At 46.5% G+C, this 24,109-nt stretch overlaps 2 protein-coding genes across 6 annotated transcripts in view; one reads left to right on the top strand and one right to left on the bottom strand.

Moving 5' to 3' along the window:
- Positions 1–23,559, top strand: part of PHYKPL (5-phosphohydroxy-L-lysine phospho-lyase) — a 23,961-nt gene extending 402 nt beyond the window's left edge. The window contains exons 1-13 of one of the 5 annotated variants that reach the window (XM_006762846.2): positions 12–280; positions 1,273–1,432; positions 4,719–4,793; positions 5,357–5,444; positions 5,521–5,637; positions 6,603–6,685; positions 6,955–7,180; positions 17,328–17,482; positions 17,910–17,999; positions 19,687–19,817; positions 20,510–20,590; positions 22,248–22,249; positions 23,236–23,559. In XM_006762846.2, coding sequence (XP_006762909.2) covers positions 226–280; positions 1,273–1,432; positions 4,719–4,793; positions 5,357–5,444; positions 5,521–5,637; positions 6,603–6,685; positions 6,955–7,180; positions 17,328–17,482; positions 17,910–17,999; positions 19,687–19,817; positions 20,510–20,590; positions 22,248–22,249; positions 23,236–23,313 — 1,341 coding nt within the window. In that variant the 5' untranslated portion in view covers positions 12–225 and the 3' untranslated portion in view covers positions 23,314–23,559. Of the gene's footprint in view, positions 1–9; positions 281–1,272; positions 1,433–4,718; positions 4,794–5,356; positions 5,445–5,520; positions 5,638–6,602; positions 6,686–6,954; positions 7,181–17,327; positions 17,483–17,909; positions 18,000–19,686; positions 19,818–20,509; positions 20,595–21,841; positions 21,962–22,247; positions 22,250–23,235 lie in introns of those variants that run through there. The other 4 variants (XM_015563335.1, XM_015563332.1, XM_015563334.1 and 1 more) reach the window with 4 other exon arrangements.
- HNRNPAB (heterogeneous nuclear ribonucleoprotein A/B) overlaps positions 21,173–24,109 on the bottom strand; it is a 24,934-nt gene continuing 21,997 nt past the window's right edge. The window contains exons 6-8 of the mRNA XM_006762844.2: positions 22,817–22,937; positions 22,000–22,140; positions 21,173–21,781 (exon numbers count right to left, since the gene is read on the bottom strand). Coding sequence (XP_006762907.1) covers positions 21,711–21,781; positions 22,000–22,140; positions 22,817–22,937 — 333 coding nt within the window. The 3' untranslated portion in view covers positions 21,173–21,710. The remainder of the gene's footprint in view (positions 21,782–21,999; positions 22,141–22,816; positions 22,938–24,109) is intronic.

A 24,109-nucleotide genomic window follows, 5' to 3' on the forward strand; every position in this document is an offset into this window, starting at 1 on the left:
TCCTCGCCTATGTGGGGGAACTGGAGGCAGGGAAGCAACACGGTGCCCTTCAAGCTTTCCTTGCCCTTTCCAGAAACTGGAAGGGGGGGGGCGGCTGGGCTGGGGGATTCTCCCTTCAGGCTTCAGACATGGCTGTCCACTTTTTCTGCCCGTCTTCACAGCTCTTCCTGCAGACTCTTTTTTCCTGAGGATCCTATTAAGATTGTCCGGGGCCAAGGGCAGTACATGTATGATGAACAGGGAGCAGAATACATCGATTGCATCAACAATGTGGCTCACGGTCAGTACCATCACTCCGGCTGGCTGGGCCGGAGAGGAGGCCCAGGCGGTGAACCTGGTCCAGGCGTGATCCTGAGGTGCAGAGAGGGGTGGAGAACGGGGGTTGAGCTGAGCAGACGGGCCCAATCTTTCTGGTGTGGCTGTAGAAGTTTCCAAGTAGGAGCTGGGCTAAACCAGGCAGTAGTCAGAGACCCTTGTCTGGGAGTCCAGTTCCACTTGGGACTGATGACAAGCTGAGAGAGCAGCAGCCAGTCCAGCCACGACCAGCAGTGGTCTCCCCTGGCCAAGTGCTGAGGGTCATGGCAAGGCTTCAGCCCCAGTGACCCTCTTAGGTCCTGGGGAGAAAACTGAAGTAGGAATTCAGTTATCCAGATGAGGCTGCCAGAGCCCATGGGAGGAAAGCGAGTCTGACTGAGCAGGCACCTTGGAAGTTAATAAAGTAAAGGCTCTAACGCCTGGGTTTATACCCTGTTCTTCACTTATTAACTTGGTAATCTTAGGCAAGTTTCTTAACCTCGGTTCCTCATCTGCAAAATAGACATGATAATGCCAAGCATCCACCTGAGAGTGTTTTGGAGGATTAACTGAGTTAATTCTTGTAATTTGCTTTGTGTATGCCTGGCACCTGGCGAGCTCCCAACACATGTTTGCCGTTAGCATCATCTTTGGCCTTTGGTGGTTATTACCTCCAGCCCCCTCTGACTGATGAGGTCAAGCCCACGGGCAGACACTCCCATCCCCCTCCATATAGCAAACCACCTCCCACCAAAGACGTGGGTTTCTAAATAGGGTTTCCACCAGAATCCTTCCTCAGTCTCCCTTTCCAGAATGGGCATGTGTCTCCTGCCTCTGCCTTCAGGCTCCCCTCTTTCCTCTCCACCTCTTCCTCCAATACTGTGTCTTCCCTGACTGGGTTTACAGATTGGGGCTGGGGAGGGCTGGAAGGACAGGATGAGCAGAGTCAGCTGTGTGATGGAGGTGGCCCTCTTCCAGTTGGGCACTGCCACCCTCTCGTGGTCCAAGCAGCACATGAACAGAACCAGGTGCTCAACACCAACAGCCGATACCTGCACGACAACATCGTGGATTTCGCACAAAGGCTGTCGGAGACCCTGCCAGAGGAACTCTGTGTGTTTTATTTCCTGAATTCTGGGTAAGTGCACTGAGCTGCCCCCTAGCAAGATGAAGAGAGTTGCTCACCGGTGGGCAGCATAGTGTGGCCGACCGAGTGTGCACCAGAGGAGGTAGCCCCCAGTGTGCAGGTGCCAGACTTCCCAGCTGTAGACCCTGTGCTTACTCTGTCAACCCAGTGTTCTGGTCTCTTAGTAAGAGGTGCCATTACCTCCCTTCCAGGATCCCAGTTAGGATTTACCAAGGTAATGTGTTCCTTTATTCCTTCCTTAGGAAAACACAGGCACAGTGTTCAATCCCTGCTTGCTCAATAAGAAGCAAAAACATCAAATAATTCTTTAAAGAAATACAAAATTACCAAGAGGGGTCATTGCCTGGAGGAAAAGTATCTATATATATAAAAGGCTAATATGCTAAGTTCAGCCAGGAGACCAGGAATTCGATTGCTCACTATAATGTGCGCTGACCACCAGGGGTTGGTGCAGAACAAAGGAAGAAGACCCTGGCCAAAAGCCGGAAGGCCCAATCGGCCCTGATTGCCAGCCAGGCCTAGGGGCCCTACCCATGCACAAATTTCGTGCACCAGGCCTCTAGTAGGATATAATGAGGTATAGAAGCAGACCTGGCCTGCTCTGAGAGGAAAAGGAAAGGCTTCCCTGAAGAAGTGATTAGACTAAGAGCTGACTAGGAGATGAGTAGATGAGGAGGAAGGGTGCTGCCAGCCCCATCATAAGTTGATTACCACACAGAACAGCCTGTGCAAAGGCTCTGCAGCAGAAGAGTCATGGGACCCCAGCACACTGGAGGAACTATAAGGCAGCCAGTGAGGGAGAGGAGAAGGTGTGAGCAGGCACTGGGGAGGGAGACAGGGCCCATCATCCTGGACCTTATCAGCCAAATAAAGAATCTGTTTTTATCCTAAGAGCATGGGAAGTCAGAGGATTTTGATCAGGCAGGTGATGTCATCAGGGCTGGTGGAGAGCGAAAATGGACACCATTAAGTGCCATTTCAGCAGCCAGGTGACAGGTGATGGCAGCTCACACTAGAAGTGGCAGGTGATGACATGTACATAGAACCAGCATCCTGGGAGCAAACATTCCAACAAATCATAGGTGAGGCACTTAGATTATAGTAAGTATTATTATCATTATCATTGCCACTTACATAGTATGTTTATCAGTCCCCTCCAATAATTTCTAGGAAGTGGAATTTACATCTTGATTTTATAGATAAGGAAACAGTTTATTTTTTTAAATACTTTTCAGTTCTTCAGAATTGTAAGAAAAATACATGAGTGGATATACATTTTTATATAATAAACATTCCTTAAGATAAAATATAAATTACAATTCTATATATGATCAAATAAATGTGAAAATTCATGTTTACGCTGGAGGAAAGGATTTGGATGTGTGTGTGTGTGTGTGTGTGGAAGCAGCAGTTTAAATGAAACTAGCTTGCCCAGAGCCGCCTGCACAGGGAATGGAAGCCGTAACTGGAGCCTCTCTAGGAAGCGCAGGGAGCTGGCCAGGAGTGGGAGCTGCCTTGGCAGCGGAGGAAGGGAAGTTTGCTCGCTTACTCCACCAGATTTACTCTGTGGGTTCCAGCGACCTCCATGCTGCCAAATCCAGTGGTCTCTCTGCCGCCTTTGTCTTACTCTCTCAGCAATACTGACAGTTATCACTCTCTCTAGAAATGCTTCTGGTCTAGCTTCCAGGACCCTGTGCACTCCTCACTCCCTGCTTCTGGCTGCTTCTCCTGTCTCCTCTGCCAGGTCCTCTCTGTGCCCCAGGGCAGGTCCTCTCTGGACCTCTCCCTCATGAGCTCTTCTGTTCCCATGGGATTACCTAGCAGCCAGGTGCTGGTTACTCCCAAACTCGTCTCTCAAGCCCAGATGCTTCCCATGTGTTCCAGCCTCATGGTTCTAACCACCCCCTTGACTTCTTGAACATCAGCTTCACGTGTCGAAAAGACAGTAAGAACATGATTGTCTTCTGCCAACACCCGGAGTGGGACCATGGCCCCAGCTCTCCCTTACTTTCCTAGGCACTGACCCCAGACCTTCCCACGAGGACATGCCCTCACTACCACCCGCACCCTGTCTTGCCTAGTAAATGGCAGAGCCATCTGCATCTCTGTTCAAGGCAGAAACCCTCCTCTCAGTCCTGCATCAGTCCTGCCTCACCTCCCTCCAGGATGGCTCCATCCACTTCCCTTTATCTTCGTGGCCACTACTACCCTCACTTGCGTGTCCTCCTCCTCAGGCTCCTCACTTCCACTTTTTTTTTTCATTGAAATAGTGTGTTCTTTTTATTTTAATTTATGACTACTGTGGATAGGCAAGGGGCCACATGCTAAACCTGGCAAGGTCAGGGGATTTGCTTCCACTTTCACTTCCTTCTACTCCATCGGACACACACAGCCAGAGGCTTCCTCCCGAAATGAAAGCTGAATCATGTCTCTTCTCTGATTAAAACTCTTCAGTGCTGCTTGCTGTGCCTGGAAACTTCCCCGAGGCTTTAGTGCAGATATTGCCTCCTCGTAGAGTCCTTCCTGACCCCGTCTTAGTCAGCTCAGGCCGCCCCAGACCGGGGGCCATTTGTTCTCTCACTGTTCTGGATGCCAGATCCAAGATCAAGGTGTCGGCAGGTTTGGTTTCTTTAAGGCCTCTCTCCTTGGTTTGCAGGTGGCCATCTGTCTTCATATGGTCTTTCCTCTGTGTACATGAGCCCCTGGTATCTCTATGTACAAATTTCCTCTTAGAAGGACTTCACTCAGGTTGGATAAGGGCCCTCCCTAATGGCCTTATTTTAATGTAATCGTCTATTTAAAGGCCCTATCTCCAAATGCTGCCACATTCTGAGGACTTCAACATATGAATTTTGTGGAACACATACTTCAGCCCATAGCACCCCCTTATCTAAATAGGGTCCCATCTGGTCCTCTTGAGGCACTTATCAAGTGAGCATTCTTTCTTTCTTTGGTGTTTTTGGGTTTTGGGGGTTTTGTGTGTGTGGTGTGTGTGTGTGTGTGTGTGTGGTTTGGTTTTTTTTGCTTTCGTGACACATACTAGAATGTAAGTTCCAGGAGCGTTAGGGTCTGTCTGTTTCACTGTTTTTGCCCCTGGTCTTAGCACACAGAAGGAAGGCATTTGATGAATTTGTACCTAATGACTAATGAATGGTGTCCCAAGAATCTTCTTGCTGCTGGCAGAGCACCACCTTCCTCTGGGTTTCCCTGTAGGAAGCAGGCCCCCAGGAGGGAAAGCCCTTAGCTGTCTGAGCCGTGCCCACCTTTTCTGTTGTAGGTCGGAGGCCAATGACCTAGCCCTGAGGCTGGCCCGCCAGTACACAGGACACTGGGACGTGGTGGTATTAGACCAGTAAGTGCCGTTCCCAGAAGCTTGGGCCCACCACTTGTTGGGGATCAATGAGACTCTAACTTTGGGTGCCTTGGGCAGGAAGGATGAGGGACCATCGCTGCAGAGACTCCCCAACACACGCCAGGGGGGCTTTTTTCCCTGGTCTCTTCTAGGGCAGCTTCTGGGGAACTGAGAAATCTTTGTGAGGGGTTAAGAGTTGGCCCCACATTTGAGGTATTAAAACTGGCCCGACAGGGGCTCCCATGTAGTGAGTATGCGCTGCACAAGGCCCAAGCCCAGGGTCAGCGCCTTAGCACATCCAAGGTCATTACAACCCTGAGGAGAAGCCACTGTACAGAGGAGAGAACTGACCCAGAGAGCCTAAGTGATTAGCCCTGTTACACGGCCAGGAAGCCGCCTCACAGGAAGTCTTACTGACCCCACAGCCTGTGCTCATCCCCAGCCCTAGGCCTCGGGGGCTATGGCAGAAAGGTATGTCTCCTGAGGAGGGTAGATGCTTGTCAAAGACAGGCCAGAGACTCGCGCCACCTGGGCCTGAGCCCACCCTCCCTTCTCCCCCCCAGTGCTTATCACGGTCACCTGAGCTCCCTGATTGACATCAGCCCCTACAAGTTCCGGGACCTGGATGGCCAGAAGGAGTGGGTCCATGTGGTACGCACGGCCCAAGGGGGCAACAGGTCGGTGACCACCCCGAGCCTATATGACACGGCGTTGTCACTCCCCACAGGCACCTCTCCCAGACACATACCGGGGCCTCTACCGGGAGGACCACCCCAATCCGGCTCAGGCCTATGCCAGTGAGGTGAAACGTGTGGTCAGCAGTGCACAGGAGCAGGGCAGGCAGGTAATTGTATTTACATGGGTCTAGCCCAGCCAATAGTGAATATCACTTCCTCTGTCGCCAGCTGGTGCTAGATACGGGGAACCCGGTGAGACTCCGGACCAGAGATGTGTCCTGGGCGTGCTGGGAGTCCTGGGGCCCAGGCTGGGCTGGTTTTGATTGTAAAGGAGAGTCCTTTGAGAAGGTGCTGCCTGATTTCAGTAACATGAGCTGAGACAAGCAGGCTACAAGGCCAGAAAGGTTGGCAGAGCCAGATCTGGGAAGCCTGGCCTGTGTGTTTCAGATGCTCTACATCTCCTTATATAAAACCAGAAAAGAGGTTGCTCTGGTGGCAGCAGGGGTGGGGGGCCGGTTTTCTACCCCATTGACCTTTCCCTCATCCGGCTGGAGCTTCTAAAGAAGCTCTAAGGCAGAACATAGTTTGGAAGTCATTACTGTAGGCAGAAGGGGTCATTAAAGGGTTTTAAACAAGATGAACTCAGTGTCTGAGTTGAGGCATCACCCTGGTGGCCAGTTGGAGGATGCACTAGAAGAGGCATCCAGTTTGAAGACACTGGCAGGAAGCCAAGGCAGAAACTGGCAGAAGTGTCCAGGTGGATGGCAAGGAGTGGGAGCAGAGATGATACAGGGCAAGTCAGGCTGTGCTAATGGATGAAGGAGGAGGCTGGATCAGGGATGGGGCAGATGGGAGAGTTGGGAGTCACCAGATGGGGGCAGGGGAGAAACAGGCTTGTGGGGGAGAAATCAGTGGATTTTTTCTGAGGCATCCAGGTTGTAAGAATTGATTTGAGGCCTGAAAGAAAACAGAGTCTCAGACATTCAGATGTGATAAGGAGCCTGAACTAGGGGTGCAACAGTGATGGTAACTCATCCTGCGTGGAGCCAGCCCTGAGCCAGCATCAGCAGGACTCTCAGTTTGCCTCTCAGCACCTCCAGGTCAGTGTTCTGACATCTCGTCTTGTCCACAGATTGCCGCATTCTTCGCTGAGTCTCTGCCCAGTGTGGGCGGGCAGATCGTTCCCCCTGCTGGCTACTTCCCGGAAGTGGCAGAGTAAGGAGGGGCAGCTCCAGGGAGGCCAGGGCTGTAATGCGGTTTCCCAACCTTTGTTCCAAAAGACAACCTCCGTCTCACCTGTTTGCCAGAGTTTTCAAAGCCCCTGAAAAAATAATGGCCCCTAGAAGGCCAGCCATCTGCCCAAGGCCCCAACCTTACTGTTGGCAGAGCCAGGATTCAGAGTCCCAAGACCTCCCAGCTCCTGTTCTGATCCCTCTCACCACAGCCGCCCCCATCAGCCATCAGCCTTCTGTCCTCTGCCACAGGCACATCCGCAAGGCTGGAGGGGTCTTTGTTGCAGACGAGATTCAAGTGGGCTTTGGCCGAGTAGGCAAGCACTTCTGGGCCTTCCAGCTGCAGGGGGAAGACTTTGTCCCTGACATTGTCACCATGGGCAAGTCCATTGGCAATGGCCACCCTGTAGCCTGCGTGGCCACAACCCAAGCTGTGGCGAGAGAATTTGAAGCCACCGGTGTCGAGTACTTCAATACGGTGAGTGAAGGCTCCGGGGAGCACTGAGGGTTCTGATAGGCCCCAGACAATCTGAGCAAAGGCCACAGACCTGGCACTGAGCCACCACAAAGATGTCTAAGATGCTGTGGGGGTGGGTGGGGGCTGGGGAACAGTTAAAGCAGGTCAGAGGATAATAACACCAAACCTCTTTAAGGTTAGTATCAACCCAAGAGCTGTGGCAAGAGATCATGCCTTATAAAATATATAGAAAGAAAACTCTCCCTTCCAGCAGAAGCTGCCTACTGTGTACAAGACCCTGTGCTAAAAGCTGATGAAAATACATGAGAACCTGTGTGGGTGATGGCCTAGGATTAGCGTTCGTGTTGCAGTAGGAGCGTAGAGGAGGTGCGGTGCAGGGTTGAGCTTTCCCTAAGTGAAGTGGATCCTCGGGTTGGAGAGAACCCACAGCATGTTCAGTGGTGCCAAGAGCGCAGTTATGTGGTGGGTGATGGGAGCATAGTGGTCAGCAGATCGCCTCATTGTAGAAGAGCGGAGAGTCTGGACTAATCCCCAGGGCTGTGAGGCACCATGGAAGGGTATTAGTCTGTGAGAGACGAGATTGAAATATGCTTTAGAAGTTCTCAGTGTGGAGAAAGACTACAGGTAGGCAATTGGTCCAGGCAAGAGAGAAGGAGCCCAAATCTGGACATGGGCTACAGGGCAGAAAAGGGAAGGACAGAAAGTTGAGGGAACGAAAAACACACTGTCACCTCCCAAAAAAAAGTCAGTTTGAATGGGGGCCTGAAACATGTCAAGATTGGGCAGGATGGTTGAGATTTGTCAGAGGTTATTAGGACGAAGGCTGGTGCTCTCAGCAAACTCACCACATACCCAGCAGACACGTAGGTAGACGCCTCTGCCCTAAACAAGTTCACTGTTCAGAGGGGAGATGGGCTCATAAACCCCTGCTCACATGGTGCAGAAAGATTTAACGGAAGTAGTGTGTTCACAGTGCCAGGAGAGCACAGGGGATCAAACCGTGACTTCCTGGTCAATGCTCAACCACTGAGCCACACCAGCCAGGCTGTTTTCTTTATTAATATAAATATTTAAGCCTGTATATTTCCCTTAAAGCACAGCTTTTACATTGTATCCTACTGATTTTAATATATAGTGCTCAGTTGGTTGAGTGTCCCATGCACCAAGAGATTGCTAGTTTGATTCCCAATCAGGGCACATGCCCAGGTTTTGGGCTCAGTCCCCAATAGGAGGTGTGCAGGAGGCAGCCAATCAATGATTCTTTCTCATCATTGATGTTTCTAGCTCCCTCTCCTGTCCTCTCTGAAATCAATAAAAAATAATTTATTTTAAAGAGACATTTACAGAGTTCTGCAAGAATTTAGAGAACACACATTTTTCTTGAGGACATGTAGAACAATCACATACCAACTCACCTCAACACAGTTTACAGAATAAGTATCAAAAGAGTAAGTATCACACAAAACATGACCCTTAACTTCAGTGTCCTTAGTTAGTTTAGAAGTTAATAAGTTTTGAAAAACCTAGAATTGAATAATGGTGCTGTGGTTCTCAAACTTTTTGTCTAGGAATCTCTTTACAATCTAAAAATTATTGAGGAATCCAAAGTGCTTTTGTTATATGTGTTATATTCTTAAGAGATATTTATCTCTAGTTTTCTTGAAATACCTTTGGTTTTGGTATCAGAGTAACACTGGCCTCAAAGAATGAGCTGGGAAGTGTTCATCTCTTCTATTCTCTCTGAAAGACTTTTCTGAAGGATTGGTAGTAATTCTTTAAACATTAGTTAAAATGGACCAATGAAGCCATCTGGTTCTCGATTCTTCTTTATAGGAATTTAATATTACTATTCATTGTTCTTACTTACTATAGGTCCATTCAGGTGTTCTATTCCTTCTCATGTCAGTGTCAGCATTTCTTTCTTTTTTTTAATATATATTTTATTGATTTTTTATAGAGAGGAAGGGAGAGGGATAGAGTTAGAAACATCGATGAGAAACACCGATCAGCTGCCTCCTGCACACCCCCCACTGGGGATGTGCCCGCAACCAAGGTACATGCTCTTGACCGGAATCGAACCTGGGATTCTTCAGTCCACAGGCCGACGCTCTAGCCACTGAGCCAAACTGGTCAGGGCAGCATTTCTTTATCTTTCTAGGAATTTGTCCATTTCACCTAAGTTATCCAGCTTGTTGGCATAATGTTGTACATATTATTACCTTAGAACTTCTCAAAGATTACTAGTGATGTGTCCTCTTTGATTCCTGAGTTTTGTAACGTTAGCATTCTTTTTATCTTGGTCAACCTAGCTGAAATTTGTCAATTTTGTTTATCTCAAAAACCAACTTTTGGCTCTGATTTTTTTCTATTGTTTTTCTGTATTTCTATTTCCACTCCAATCATTATTATTATTTTCTCCCTTCTGCTTGTTTTGGCTTTACTTTGCTCTTCTTTTTGTAGTTTCTTAAGGTGAAAAGTTAGATTATTCAAGGTCTTTTTTCTTTTTCAACATAGTTGTTTATAGACAGAACTTTTCCTATAAGCACTACTTTCATTGCATCCATAAGTGTTGGTATGTTGTTTTCATTTTCATTCATCTCTAGGTATTTTCTTTTTTTTTTGCTTTTTGTTAATCCACACATGAGGATAATTTTTCCATTGCTTTTCAATGGAAAAGAGGGAAGGAGAAGGGAAGGGAGGGAGAGAGAGAGAGAGAGAAACATTGATGTGAGAGACATATCGAATGGTTGCCTCCCACATAGGCCCTGACCAGGGCCAATGGGGGAACCTGAAACCCAGGTACATGCCCTTGACTGGGAATTGAACCCACGACCTTTCAGTGCATGGGCCGATGCTCTAACCACTGAGGACCAGCCAGGGCCATCTCCGGTTACTTTCTAATCTCCCTGACTTCTTTGAATCATTGGTTGTTTAAGAGTGTGTTATGTAATTTCCACATATTTTTTAGTTTTTCAGTATTCTATTATTTGTTTCTAGTCCCATTTCACTATGGTGAAAAAGATTTTAAACTTATTTTTTTAACCTTTATTGTTGAAAGTATGACATATGTTTCATTTCCCTCCACCCCCCGCCCCCAATGATCGTATCCCTATATGCATACAAGTTCTTTGGTTGATCTCTTCCCACTCACCCACTCTCCTTCCCTCTGAGATTCTACAGTCTGTTCCATGCTTCTAAGCTTTTAAAATATATTATGGCCTAATATATAGTCTATCCTGGAGAATGTTCTGTGTGCACTTGAGAAGAGTACTAATATTCTGTTTTGTTTTGTTTTGGGGGTTATTTTTAGTCAAGTGTTCTGTATATGTTAAGTCTAATTGATTGATATTGTTGTTCGAGTCTTGTTTCTTTATTGATCTTCCATCGTTCTGTTATCAAAAATGAGGGATTAAACTATTGTTGAATTGTGTATTTCTCCTTTCTATTCTATCAGTTTTTACTTTATATATTTTAGGACTCTATTGTTAAATGCATGTGTGTTTGTAATGGTTTTAACTTTATAATAAATGAATTATTTTATCATTGTAAAATGTTTATATTGCTAGTTTATTTAGGCACACTGAATATTTATTATATACATTCAATATTATTTTGTAATAGTTTTAAATATAGTGGTTAATCATATATTTTATAATGTTCCCCTCCACCCTTGTTATTTCCAGCTAGTAACAATTTTAACCTTAAGATTTTTTTTATGCCTGATACTAGTACAGCCACAACAGCTCTTTTGGTTACTGTTTGCATGGTATACCTTTTCCACCCTTTTGCTTTCAACCTACTTATGTATTTACCAGTGCTCTTTTTTAAAAAACATATTCTTTAATTGATTTCAGAGAGATAGAGAAATCAGTGATGAGAGAGAATCATTGATTGGCTGCTTCCTGCATGTCCCCCCACTGGGGATTGAGCCCGCAACCTGGGCTTATGTCCTGACCAGGAATCAAACCATGCAGGTCGTTTAAACTTACATTGTTCAAGGATCAACTGTATTGTAAAATGATCACCACAATCAATATAGTTAACATTCATCACCACACATAGTTACAGTTGCTTTTTGTGTGATAAGAACTTTTAAAATCTACTCTTTAGCAACTATAAGATATGTAGTACAGCCCGGCCGCTGTGGCTAAGTGGACGCGTTTGACCCATGAACGAAGATCAGGGTTCAATTCCCAGTCAGGGCACATTCCCAAGTCACTGGCTCAATCCTCAGTAGGGAGCACGCAGGAGGCAGCCGATTGATGTTCCTCTCTCATCAATATTTCTGTCTCTCTATCCCTCTCCCCTCCTATCTCTAAAATCAGTTAAAAATATGTTTTTTAAAATATGCGATATAATATTTTTTTTAATCCTCACCTGAGGATATTTTTCCATTGATTTTTAGAGAGAGTGGAAGAAGGAGGGAAAGAACGATCGATGTGAGAGAAACACATCCATTGATTGCCTCCTGCACAAGCCCCAACCAGGGCCCAGGCCAGGGAGGAGCCTGCAACCAAGGTACGTGCCCTTGACAGAAATCGAATCCGGGACCCTTTGGTCCACAGGCCAACATTCTTTCCACTGAGCCAAATTGGCTAGGGCTGCAAAGCAGTATTTTTAACTATAGTCACCATGCTGTACTTTATTTTATGAACTCATGTTTATAACTGGGAGTTTCTACCTTTTTGACCACTTTCACCCATTTTACCTACCCTCTTTGTCTTTTGATCATTTGATTATGTTGAATCCAGATATGGAACTCATTATTCTACTTTAGGTTCATTGAGTTTCTTGGATGTATAGGTTGTTGTTGGATTTTGGTTTTCTAAATCAAATTTGGGAAGGTTTTGACTATTATTTCTTCTATTTTTCATTCTGCCCCTTCCTCTCCTCTCCTTCTGTGACTCCCATTGACATATGTTGGTATGTTCAATTGTGTCTCACTTGTCTCTAATGCTCTGGGGTTTTTTTGTGAGGTTTTTTTTTGTTTTCATTCTTTTTTCTCTCTGGTTTTCACACTGGATAGTCTCAATTGACATATTTCTAGTTTGCTGATCCTTTCATCTGCCTGTCCAAGTCTACTGTTGAGCCTCTCTAGTGAATTTTTTATTTCAGTTACTGTGCTTTTCAACTCCAGAATTAGTTTGGTTCTTTTTTCTAATTTCTATTTATTGATATTCTGTATTTCAGTGGTTTTCAACCTTCCTAATGCCGCAACCCTTTAATACAGTTCCTCATGTTGTGGTGACCCCCAATTTCATTGTTACAAATTGAACATAATTCAAGCATAGTGATTAATCACAAAAACAATATGTAATTATAGATGTGTTTTCCGATGGTCTTAGGCGACCCCTGTGAAAGGGTCATTCGACCCCCAAAGGGGTCGTGACCCACAGGTTGAGAACCACTGCTGTATTTGGTGAGACCTTGTTTTCATGTTTTGCATTTTAGCTCTTTTAACATATAACACTTAAAGGCTTTGTCTAATAAGGCCAAAATCTGGGCTTCTTCGGGCACAGTTTCTATTGTTTGCTTTTCCTCTCTGCCTACCCATATGCACCATGCTTCCTTCTTTCTTTTGTGGACAAAAAGGAGGTGCTGTAATAAATGATAATGTCTGCCTGGCCAGTGTGGCTCAGTAGTTGAGCATCAACCTATGAACCATGAGGTCACAGTTCGATTCCCAGTCAGGGCACATGCCTGCGTTGCGAGCTCAATCACCAGTAGAGGGCGTGTAGGAAGCAGCCTTCAATGATTCTTTCTCTCCATTGATGTTTCTATCTCTTTCCTTCTCCCTTCCTCTCTAAAATCAATAAAAAAAATTTTTTAATCATAATTTCCCAACTGGGCAGTTCACAGTGGATAGTCACACCCAGGCATATAAGTTTCGGGGGGTTTTTTGCCTATAACTTCTGAGCAAAGGTTTAAGCAAGCCTGCCCACTGTTCTTGTGTATCTAAGTTAAGACAGACACCTTTAACCCCTTCCCCAACAATTTTTTTGTTAAAAACGTTTCTTTTTCAGACTAATTTTTTTATTTTGGTTCTATATAGTATTTTTGATGCTGGTTATGAAAACAGTTTGTAATTATTTTTTCTTCCCATTTTTGTGGTTAAGAATAGTATTTCCTCAGAAAGTTTCTAGATGAAATTATTTAGAATGGTACGTATGTAGCTGGTTTTTGAAGGTAAAGTTTTAGACGAGTATACTCGTCGACGACTGAAAAAAGAACATTTTGTGAAAACGTGTATACACGTTTCTGCCGGGGAAGAGGTTAAAATGCCAGAATAACCCTTAACCACCCTCAAGAGAGCACATAATCTTAACTACCCTATAATCCAATCCCTAAAACCACCTTCATCTAATCTTTCTTATATTCCCTTAATTTCAAATACATAAAGTAAACTCCAAAACTGTCATAATCTTGAGCATTTGAGATCTTGCTTGTCAGTTTTGGCTCAGGTACTCATAAAAATTCTCTACAGCCCTGGCTGGGTGGTTCAGTTGGTTAAGGCATCACTCTGATGCACTGGGGTCACTTGTTTGATCCCTGGTCAGGGCCAGTGTGGTACTCAACCAAGTGAGTGCATTGTTAGGTGGAACAACAAATCAATGTTTTTATCTCTCTTAAATCAGTAAATTAAAAATAAACGTTCTACAGGTTTGGACGTTTTCTTATGTCAACATTGCATGTTTCAGGTTTTTTGTTGAAAACTGAACATCCTATATAATAAAAGCCTAATATGCTAAGTGTCCAGCTGTTCGGCCGGCCATGCACCCAATCAAAGCGTAATATGCTAATGATATGCTAAGGCTGCTCAACCACTCGCTATGATGTGCACTGAGCACCAGGGGGCAGTCAGTTGACTGGTCAACCAGTCACTATGATGTGCACTGACCACCAGGGGCAGATGCTCTGACTGGTAGGTTAGCTTGCTGCTGGGGTCCAGCCAGTCGGAACTGAGTGAGATGGGCCAGACATGCCCTGGAGCCCTCTCGTAGTCCCTCCCTGCTGGCCAATCTCCTGTGTCCCTCCCTGGCCACGGTCATGCACCAGTGGGGTCCCTCGGCCTGGCCTGCAGCCTTACAATCCAGGACCCCTTGGGGGGTGTCAGAGAGCCAGTTAAGGCCCGGTCTCAGAGGCCAGGCCGAGAGACCCCACTGGTGCACAAATTTGTGCACCAGGCCTACAGTTTTAAATAATATAATGTGGCAACTTCGGAAATCATAGAATCTCCTTGTAGTTTGTTATTGCTTTTTGTTCTTTGTATAATGCCTTCTTTGAACTAATTCTGTAAATCTGTGTTCTTTGTTATGAATAGCCACTATAGTCTCTGCTTGGTTAGCTTAGCAATTATTTTTTTTTAATATATTTTATTGATTTTTTACAGAGAGGAAGGGAGAGAGATAGAGAGTTAGAAACATCGATGAGAGAGAATCATCGATCAGCTGCCTCCTGCACATCTCCTACTGGGGATGTGCCCGCAACCAAGGTACATGCCCTTGACCGGAATCGAACCTGGGACCTTTTGGTCCGCAAGCCGACGCTCTATCCACTGAGCCAAACCGGTTTCGGCAGCTTAGCAATTATTGAATGACTGGGCAGACATCTCCTTAAATGCCCGGTACCAAGAGGTCTCTCAGCCTTTCACAAGGGTTGATGTGTTGTGGTGTGGGTTGGGGTGTGCTTCCACACTCAGCCAAGCACTTGACAACTCTGCCTTAGCCTTTCCTTCCTCCTCCTTCGGAGCCTCAAGACTTTTTAGATCTTTCCTGAACATGAACTTAGCATTGGGCATGAGCATATCCCTACACATATGCATGGCCTCTCTAGATTTCCAGAACTGTGTCAAAGCTTTTGTTCATTTTTTTTCTATTGTCCCTCTGGGGTGATCTTGGGGGAAAGGCCTATCTATTGTGCTAGTTTAGCATCTTGGGCAAGTCATGATTCTATACCAAAGACACACTACCTTTTAGCAAGTTCATGGTTAAATAATATACAATATGTAGCCTCAATGTATCCTTTGTCCATTCCACACATAATTTGTTTTTAACCTATGAAAAAGCTGCCTCATAGCTGAATCACCTTAGTAGCTTTTTTGTGATCTCAAGTATGGGGCTATGCATACAAATTTTCAAGATAATCTACAGGATACCACTATACACCCATTAAAATGACTACAATTAAAAAGACTGACAAGCCTGGCCTGGGTGACTCAGTTGGGTGAGTGTTATCCCATGCACCAGGAGGGATGTCAGTTCAATACCCGGTCAGGACACATGCCCGGGTTGTGGACTTGATCCCCAGTAGGCTGCGGATTGATGTTTCTCTCTCCTCCTTTCTCTCTCAAAAATCAATGAGAAAACATTTAAAAAAGAAACATAAGACTGACAATTCCAAATGTTTTTAAGGATGTGAAACTACTGGAATTTCATAAATCTATGAAAGTAATGATACCACTACTTTGGAAAACTTTCAGTGTTTTATAAAAATCAACTACATATTTATCATATAATCCAGCAGTCTGGTATTTACCCAAGAGAAACGAGAATTTATGTTTACAAAATAACTGTTATAAATATTAATTAGTTTTATTCTTAATAGTGGAAAATCAAAATAACCCAAGGGTTCATCTACAGGAGATTGAATAAACAAATTGTGGTATATCCATACAATGGAATGCTATGCAACAACAAAATGAACTAACTACTAATACACAATATGGATAAATTTCAAAAACATTTTGAGCAGAAGCAGCAAGGCACAAAGGGGTACATATTCTGTGATCTCATTGTATGACATTCTGGAAAAGGCAAAACTGTAATGATAGAAATCAGATCAGTGGTCGCCTGGGCCAGTAGTGAAAGGGGATACAACTCTGGAAAGTAATGGAAATGGGTTCTGTCCTCATTGTGGTGAAGGTTCTAGTTTTACACATTTGTCAAATTGTATTGAACTACAGTCATGCACAGCATAATGTTTTGGTCAACAACAGACACATTGATGTAAGAACATCTGAACCTGCCCCAGTCAGTCTGGCTTAGTGGTTAGAGTGCCAGTCTGCGGACTGAAGGGTCTCAGGTTGGATTCTGGTCAAGAGCGCGTACCTCCATTGCAGGCTCCATCCCCGGCACCAGTCGGGGCACGTGCAGCTAGCAACCAGTCAATGTGTCTCTCTCACATAGATGTTTATCTGTCTTTACCCCTATCTTCCACTCTCTTTAAAAAAAAAAAAATCAGTGGAAAAAATAACCTAGGGTGAGGATCAACAACAAAAGGAGAATTTTTATAAAAAATTGAGCCAAAATTATGTCAGCCCTGGCCAGTGTAGTTCAGTGGTTAGATTGTTGGCCTGATAACCACAGGGTCTCAGGTTCTATTCCCATCAAGGGCACGTATCTAGGTTGCAGGTAGGATACCTGCAGGAGGCAACCAGTTGATGTGGCTCTTTCACATAGATGTCTCTCTCCCTCCCACTTCCCTTCCATGGAGCCCACCCTGTGTGGCAGAGTGGTTGAGCATGGACACATGAACCAGGTGGTCACGGTTCAGTTCCCACACATGCCCAGTTGTGGGCTTGATCCCAGAAGGGTACATGTAGGAGGCAGCTGATCAATGATTCTCTCTCATCATTGATAGATTTCTCTCTCCCTCTCCCTTAAGTAAATACTTATTAAAAAAATAAAGTCAATGGAAAAAATATCCTCGTGAGGCTAACAACAACAAACTTATGTCTGACCACTGTGTTTTAAAATATTTAATGTCATGTTAGACTATTTAATGTCAACTGTAATTGAAAAATTAAAATAACAAAGAAAGGGGAAATATTTAAGCCAGAGGATACACCTGGAAGCAAGATCTCAACAGAATGAGAAAAGTGCTTCCAAGAATAGCATTTTGCAGCTTTTGTGCATTTGGAATTAAAGAGGAACTAAGGAAAATTACAGCTGACAGGTGTGGCTCACTGGTTGAGCACAGACCTATGAAACAGGTCATGGTTTGATTCCTGGTCAGGGCACATGCCTGGGTTGTGGGCTCAATCCCCAGTAGGGGGTGTACAGGAGGCAATTCTCTCTCATCATTGATTCTCTCTCTCCCTCCCTGTCTGTCTGCTGGACATCTGACATGCCCTTTGCCCCTGGCTCAGTTTGGGGGCAGCCCAGTGTCCTGTGCAGTGGGGCTGGCCGTCCTGGATGTCTTAGAGAAGGAACAGCTGCAGGCTCATGCTGCCTGTGTGGGCAGCTTCCTGATGGAGCTCCTCCGGCAGCAGAAGGCCAAGCATCCTATCATCGGGGACATCAGGTGAGGCTTGGGGCAAGTCACCGCCCACTAACAAAGCACCTGCAAGAAGCCTAGATTCATTTCTTCTTTCACCTCCTAACCACCTGGGATGGTGGGAGTCTCCACAAGGAAAGAAGTGAAGCACTTAGAGGGGCTGTTGTCCAAAGTGGCACTTCTAGGGAGGGGAAAAATCAGGATCAAGTAGCTCTGACTCCCTGCCCGTCTATCCTTCCTCTGTCAAAAGTGAGGGCCCCTCCCCATTGCAATTACTTCCTAGAGACACACCACCACCACCAACACCAGTTCCTGTGACTCTGTCCCCAGGAGACAGAGGTACGAGCCCTAGTGGACTTTCCAATGGGGCTTGGCTGAGAACCAGGCACAGGGCAAGTGTTAGGGCCTGTGGTCCCTCAGGCCTGGACTCCTGAGATGTCACCTTCTGCTCCAGGGGCGTCGGACTTTTTATTGGTGTGGATTTGATCAAAGATGAGGCCACAAGGACGCCAGCCACCGAAGAAGCTAACTATTTGGTATCCAGGTACTTTTTCTTCAAACAAGTTGCCTTTGCAGAGCTTCTCCAGGGCCACACCAGGGACAGGGGATGGGCAGGACTCCTGCTCGTCTGGGTGGGTATGTCTAGATGGAGCATCATCTCTGTACTTAGAAGCCCCCTGCCCAAACCGGTTCACATTTTTCACTTGAATCCAGGTAGGACTCCAGCCTCAGCATCTTTCTCCCCTTTTATCTCCATTCCTCACACCTATCCTTTCCCCCACCTCAAAAAATCCTTGGGAAATGTGTATCATTCTGCGTTTGGAATTCACATAAAACAGTAAGGATGTAAAAAAACTCTTCACCTCCATGAAGTTTTTTGAGACTGACTCCTCCCCTAAGTGACTATCCAGTCCCTGCCTTCTCTCTGCTGGTCAGACACATCTGCCCACTAAGCTACCCCATGCTCACCCCATCTCAGCCTCAGCTCAGGAATCCAGACAGCATGGCCCATTGGAAGGAATCAGATTTGAGGCCCAGCCTGATTTCCTCCATCTCGTAGCCACTTGTCATTTCTCCAGTTAAACTAGGAATCTGTTACCAAGAATTTGGTGTTTCATCTCTAGTAGATGACCTGAATTTGAAGTCCAGACCTTATTCTTTTTCCTATTAATATACTTTTATTGATTTCAGAAAGGGAGAGAAACATCAATGTTGAGAATCATTGGTTGCCTCCTGCACACCCCCTACTGGGGATTGAGCCCACAATCTGGGCATGTGCCTTTGACTGGAAATTGAACCTGGGACCCTTCAGTCCACAGGCCTAACAAGCTAAGGCCAGGCCTATTCTTTCTAGCACTGCCATAGTCTGGGACACCATAGCTCCTAACGAGACTTAACATAAATTTTAATCCCTGGTGGGGGGTGTACAGGAGGCAGCTGATCAATGATTCCCTCATCGGTTCTATCTTCTACAATCATGTTAGACCCCTTCTCTCAGTAGCCAAAATGCCTTCCTAGGTGGGATTGGGGCGGGGGCGGGTAGCGCTGAGAAAAAAAACACTGGTTTGTCGTTCCACTTTTTTATGCATTCACTTGCTGATTCATATGCCCTAACTAGGGATCAAACCTGCAACCTTGGCATGTCAGGACAACACTCTTACCAACTGAGCTACCTGGCCAGGGCAGCTTCCTAGGTTAAAAGTATAAATGTGGAATATTAAAAATTACTCTTACATATCAATGATAGTATTAAGTATGGTAAATTCATCCTCCTAAAAAGAACTGGAAATTACATTACCTGTGTGCAGGGAGCAGGGGAAGTTACTGAAACTAGATAAGGTGATGGAGTTCACTGTACCACTTTGTAATGTTGGACATTTTCCATACATTTACAAAGCAAGCCATACACATCATATAAACCATACATGAAGTGGTAAACGCAGGGACTACAGACTACACTGGAACTCCAGGGGCAGTTACGACTATGCCCCTTCTCAGGGCCAGGTCCATATGAGCCATTCACACCAGGGCACAAAGGATGGGAATAAAGTTTTGCAAGGGGTAGCCAGTGCCCCATGCAGGGGGCGGGGGGGGCCTGTGAAGGGCTCCAAGAGCAGTGTGGCTGGAAACCTAGCCAAATGGCCAAAGCCAGGTGCAGGAAAGCCTTGAAGACCATGTGAAGGGCCGTGGGCTGGTGGTATAGCAAGGCTCTGTTATGTCCTATCCTACAGGCTGAAGGAGAACTACATTTTGCTAAGCACTGATGGCCCTGGGAGGAATGTCCTAAAGTTTAAGCCCCCAATGTGCTTCAGCCGGGACAACGTAGAACATGTGGTGGCAAAGCTGGATGCCATCCTAACAGGTAAGCGTAAAGCCCCGTGTCCAGCTGACCATGTGCCCAGGACCCAGCCCAGCAGCTACAATGGTCTAGTGTACTCAGGGGAAGGGGACGCCACAGCTGAACTAGGTATCCTCTGTACAGTGCAGGAAACAAGGAGCTCAAGGGTCTTACTGGCCCAGGTCACTTCTATTTCTGCCTGTACTGGTGGGACTTCCCAAGCACTAGGGAGGTGGGAGCTGAGTCACCCCCAAGGGCTATGCATGCAAAGCTCTGGGCAGGGGTGGCCCCCTAAATAGGCAAAGTCCCCTCTCTTAGATGGAGATCAGAACCACCCCTCCCTGTCCTCCACCTCTGGGCTATTTCACTTCTGCCCCCAGGGCTCCAGAGCTGAGGGCCAACCCCGTGTACACAATTGAGAAGTGGTATAAAACTTGCTGGATGAGGTGAGGCACACTCGCTTAGGTTTCCTATAGGAGCCTCTGGTTGAATCTGGGTCTTGGAAAACTTGAGGGCAGGCTTTATCCTTTGGGAATATTGTTGCTGATCCTGTGGCTGGTGCCACATACACATGGGTCAAGTGTGGGGGATCATGGCCCTATCCAATGAGCCCAACTCCAAACTGCCATCCAAGAAGCTTAGACACTGAAGGCAGGAGGAGCGTTTAGCAGATGAGAAAGGTTAACCAGTTTGGGTGGCCGTGGCGTCTTTTTCAGACATGGAAGAAAAGGTGAGAAGTTGTGAGACACTAAGGCCCCAGCCCTCTGGTAGCCCTGCCCTGTCATGTCCTTCACTAGGTGAGTAGGCCACAACTGGGTTCCTGAACCATTCTGTACCCCCCAGGAAACCAAGCTTTTTTTTTGTAAATTTTGTTTCAAGTGATGTCCCCTTCCCATAGGGTACTTCCAAAATTGGGAGGCTCTGGCTACCTTGAACTCTCTCCACACCCCCCTGCCAGAAAATCTCCAGCTGTTTGCATTTGTTGGCTGAGGCAAGAGGGCAAGAGCAGCCACGTCCTCCCCAGCCAGTTCCTTCTAGGAGTGAGGGGAAACAAAACTCCTTTTCAGGCTCCGACCACCTAGAGCCAGTCCCACAGCCTGCTGCCTCCTCTTGCCACCAGACTTGAGGTGCTCCAATCCAGCAGCAAATAGGTGCTGCCAGAGTAGGCTATTACATTTCAGCCAGGAGGGGGCATCCTTGATTGTAGGTTCACTGTCCTGGAAGACAGAACCCCATTTTAAGAAAGGTGTTCTAAGGTGTCTCAGAATTCCTACTGCACAATCTTCACCCCCATGAACTGCTGCCTTAAATCTCCAGCCATTTCCTTCCTTTAAAGGGGCCCAAGTCCTATGCACCGCATATCCCACATTCACCCAGGCTTAGGGGTTTTTACATTTTTATTTCAAAAGCTTGGATAGCTTCAATATCCAGGTCGTGGCAAAATCAGGACACGTGTAAAATACCTTACAATACATTAGATTCCCAAAAGGTACCAAAAAGTACAGTAAAATTAACACTTCCATTACAGGAAATGTATGACACAAATAATATAAAATTAAAAGGTGAAAAAAGGTGACACTGGTTTCCTAAGATAGACTTTTTTACAACCAGGGTCCACAGGTCCAGGATGCAGAGCGGCAGCAGGAAACTGACCCTCCCACCTGGTTCTGGGTAACCCGGTAATAAAATCAGCCCACAAAGCCGCTCTGGCCTCTGAGACACCACACGCTGCCTAAAACAACGAGAGCTCTGGAAATAGTAAACAAGAGAGTGATTTCCAGGGGGGAAATTTTAAATAAGATGCACATGGGACAGGCCATAGAAAGTATGCCAAGTTAAATTTGGTACATAATTGTTTGTGTTCACTCAATATCCAAACAAAGCGTGTGCGGTCAGACGGGCACTCTTGCCGAAGCCTCAGTATGGCTTGTAGTTATTCTGATGGCCACCACGTCGCTGGCTCTTCCCGTAATTCGTACTACCCTGACCTAGGGACAAGAACAACAATGATAGCAGCTAGATTTATTGAACATTTATTCCTGTGCCAGGCGCTTGGCTCAAATCCTCACCAGAGCCAACACCCCTGGGGCAGGCTACAAAGCCCAGCCTGTCTGACTCCAAAAGCCCCTGCTGCCAGTGACCCCTGCACTTTCTGTCCTGCCTCCCAGGTGGGTGACTGGATGGGGCCTCCCTCTCTCCTACTTACTGTAGTCGTATCCGGGGCCGTAGCCGTAATAGCCATAGGGCGAGTAGTCGTAGCCGCCATAGCCGGGCCCGTAGCCCTGCTGGTAGCCGTAGCCCTGGTTCCAGTAGTTGCCGTAGCCCTGATTCCAACTCTGACTCTGACCTGTGGGGGGAGCAGGGCACAGGGGCCCATGGACCATTTAGCACACGTAGGAGCTAGGATGGAGGAAATCCTGCCCTTTGGGTGGCGGGGTTACTATGGCAACTCAGAAGTAGAAGCCAAGGAAGGGGCTGCTGTCCTGATAAAACAGAGCCCTAACCTGACTCTGCACTTAGACCCAAGCTGCAGAGGAAGACAGAACGGAACCTAACTTCTCTCAGGGCCAAAGAGGCAGGAACTCATTCTCACTCAAATCACCCTCTGATTACCCAAATCCTCTCTGGCAGCTTGGCCTTAAAAAGGTAAGAGTTCAGGCTTTGGAGTCAGAGGGCCTAGGGCAGAAGGAGATAAAGCGCCTGGCACAGCCCTGCCCTACCTTCTGCCCGCCCACCCACCCATGGGTGGACCAAGACTCAGGACAGCCAGAGAGCCCATTAGGCCCCTCACCCCTCCCCTCTCAAAGTACAATATAAATCTTCCGCTGCCCTGGGGCCCCAGACCACATGGAAAATATGGGCTCTTCCACTCCAACCAGCAGCAGCACAGCCCAGACCCAGGAGAGCCATTCCTGTCCCTACCCACCTTGCCACACCAGAGACCAGAGTAAGCCCCCAAGACAGGCATGGAAGCTCCATGCAGGCAGGGAAACCAGGCCCATATTCACCCATGTTCCACTCACCTCCTCCACTTCCACCGCCACCACCACTGCCTCGGTTCCCTCTGTTGCGGTTTCCACGGCCCCCAGAGCCATACTGCTGCTGTTGATAGACTTTTCTGGGCAGAGCCACCTTGATTTCACACTATAAGCCAAGAGGACAGGAAGTCAGGCCACTGGGACAAGTTCTGGGGAGAGACTGTGCACAACGACCTTCATTTACAAACATTCAAACCTGGTCCATCTTAATAATAAAATAGGGTGGGGTGTGAAACCACATTTGGGCTAGAAGTTCTGAGAACCATAACTAAAACCTAAACAAACCAAGATTCACATTAGAACCTTATGGGCTCAAACCTTCCCCCAGAGAATGTACTGGGAATGATGGAACCCGGATGAGAGCCACCAGAGAATAAGTACACTTTCTGATTTTACTTTTACAGAAAAAAAAAATGAAGCATCCTACTCAAATGTATAGTGGTGACCCTGACTTCCAACTTACAGAGGAAGAAAGCCAATGAGACTCAGGGCAGAGCTTGCCTGAAGCCAAACTGCTACCGCTATCCCTCCCCCAACCACTGGTCTGTATTTGGGATGGGCCAAAAGCCCTATGTATGTCCCCCAGAGTCTGTGTCTGCTTAGCTCAAAAACGTGCCCACTGTGGGTGAAAGTAGGGTCAGGAACCTTCCAGTGCTCCTGCTTAAATAAATTAGAAGTGTATTTTCAAAAGTACACTGAAAAAAGAACAAAATAAAAATAAAACCCTGGCTAGTGTGGCTCAGTTGGTAGGATATTGTCCTGTGCACTGAAGGGTTGCTGATTGATTCCTAGTCCAGGCACGTGCCCAAGTTGCCGGCTGAATCCCTGGTGGGGGTATGGAGGAGGCAGCCAATTGATGTTCTGCGCTCACATCAATGTTTCTCTCCCTCCCCCTCTCTGAAAATCAATTTTAAATATAAAAATTTTTAAAAGGGGGGTCACATCTGTAATACTTTCAACAATAAAAATTTAAAAAAACAAACAAACGCTCTCCCTCCCTACCTTTCATGTCCCCTTCTACACCTACACCTCCATCCCCTATGCCTTTCCCTTTAAGTTCCAAGGGCCCTTCTTTTGCTAATTTTTAAACTTGTTTTCTGAGCCTACACAGCCCAGCTGGCTCACTTCTACTACCTCTAACTTTCTAAATGAACTTTCTCTTATAATTTGAATAAAATAAAAAAGTACCCTGACACATACTTTGCCCCCAACTAAGACCAGTGAAAAAACATTCCACATAACCTGTCCCCATATAAGCACACTCCTGTAAAACTGGCA

Source organism: Myotis davidii, unplaced genomic scaffold, assembly GCF_000327345.1.
Source record: "Myotis davidii unplaced genomic scaffold, ASM32734v1 scaffold438, whole genome shotgun sequence".
Taxonomy (NCBI): Eukaryota; Metazoa; Chordata; class Mammalia; order Chiroptera; family Vespertilionidae; genus Myotis; species Myotis davidii.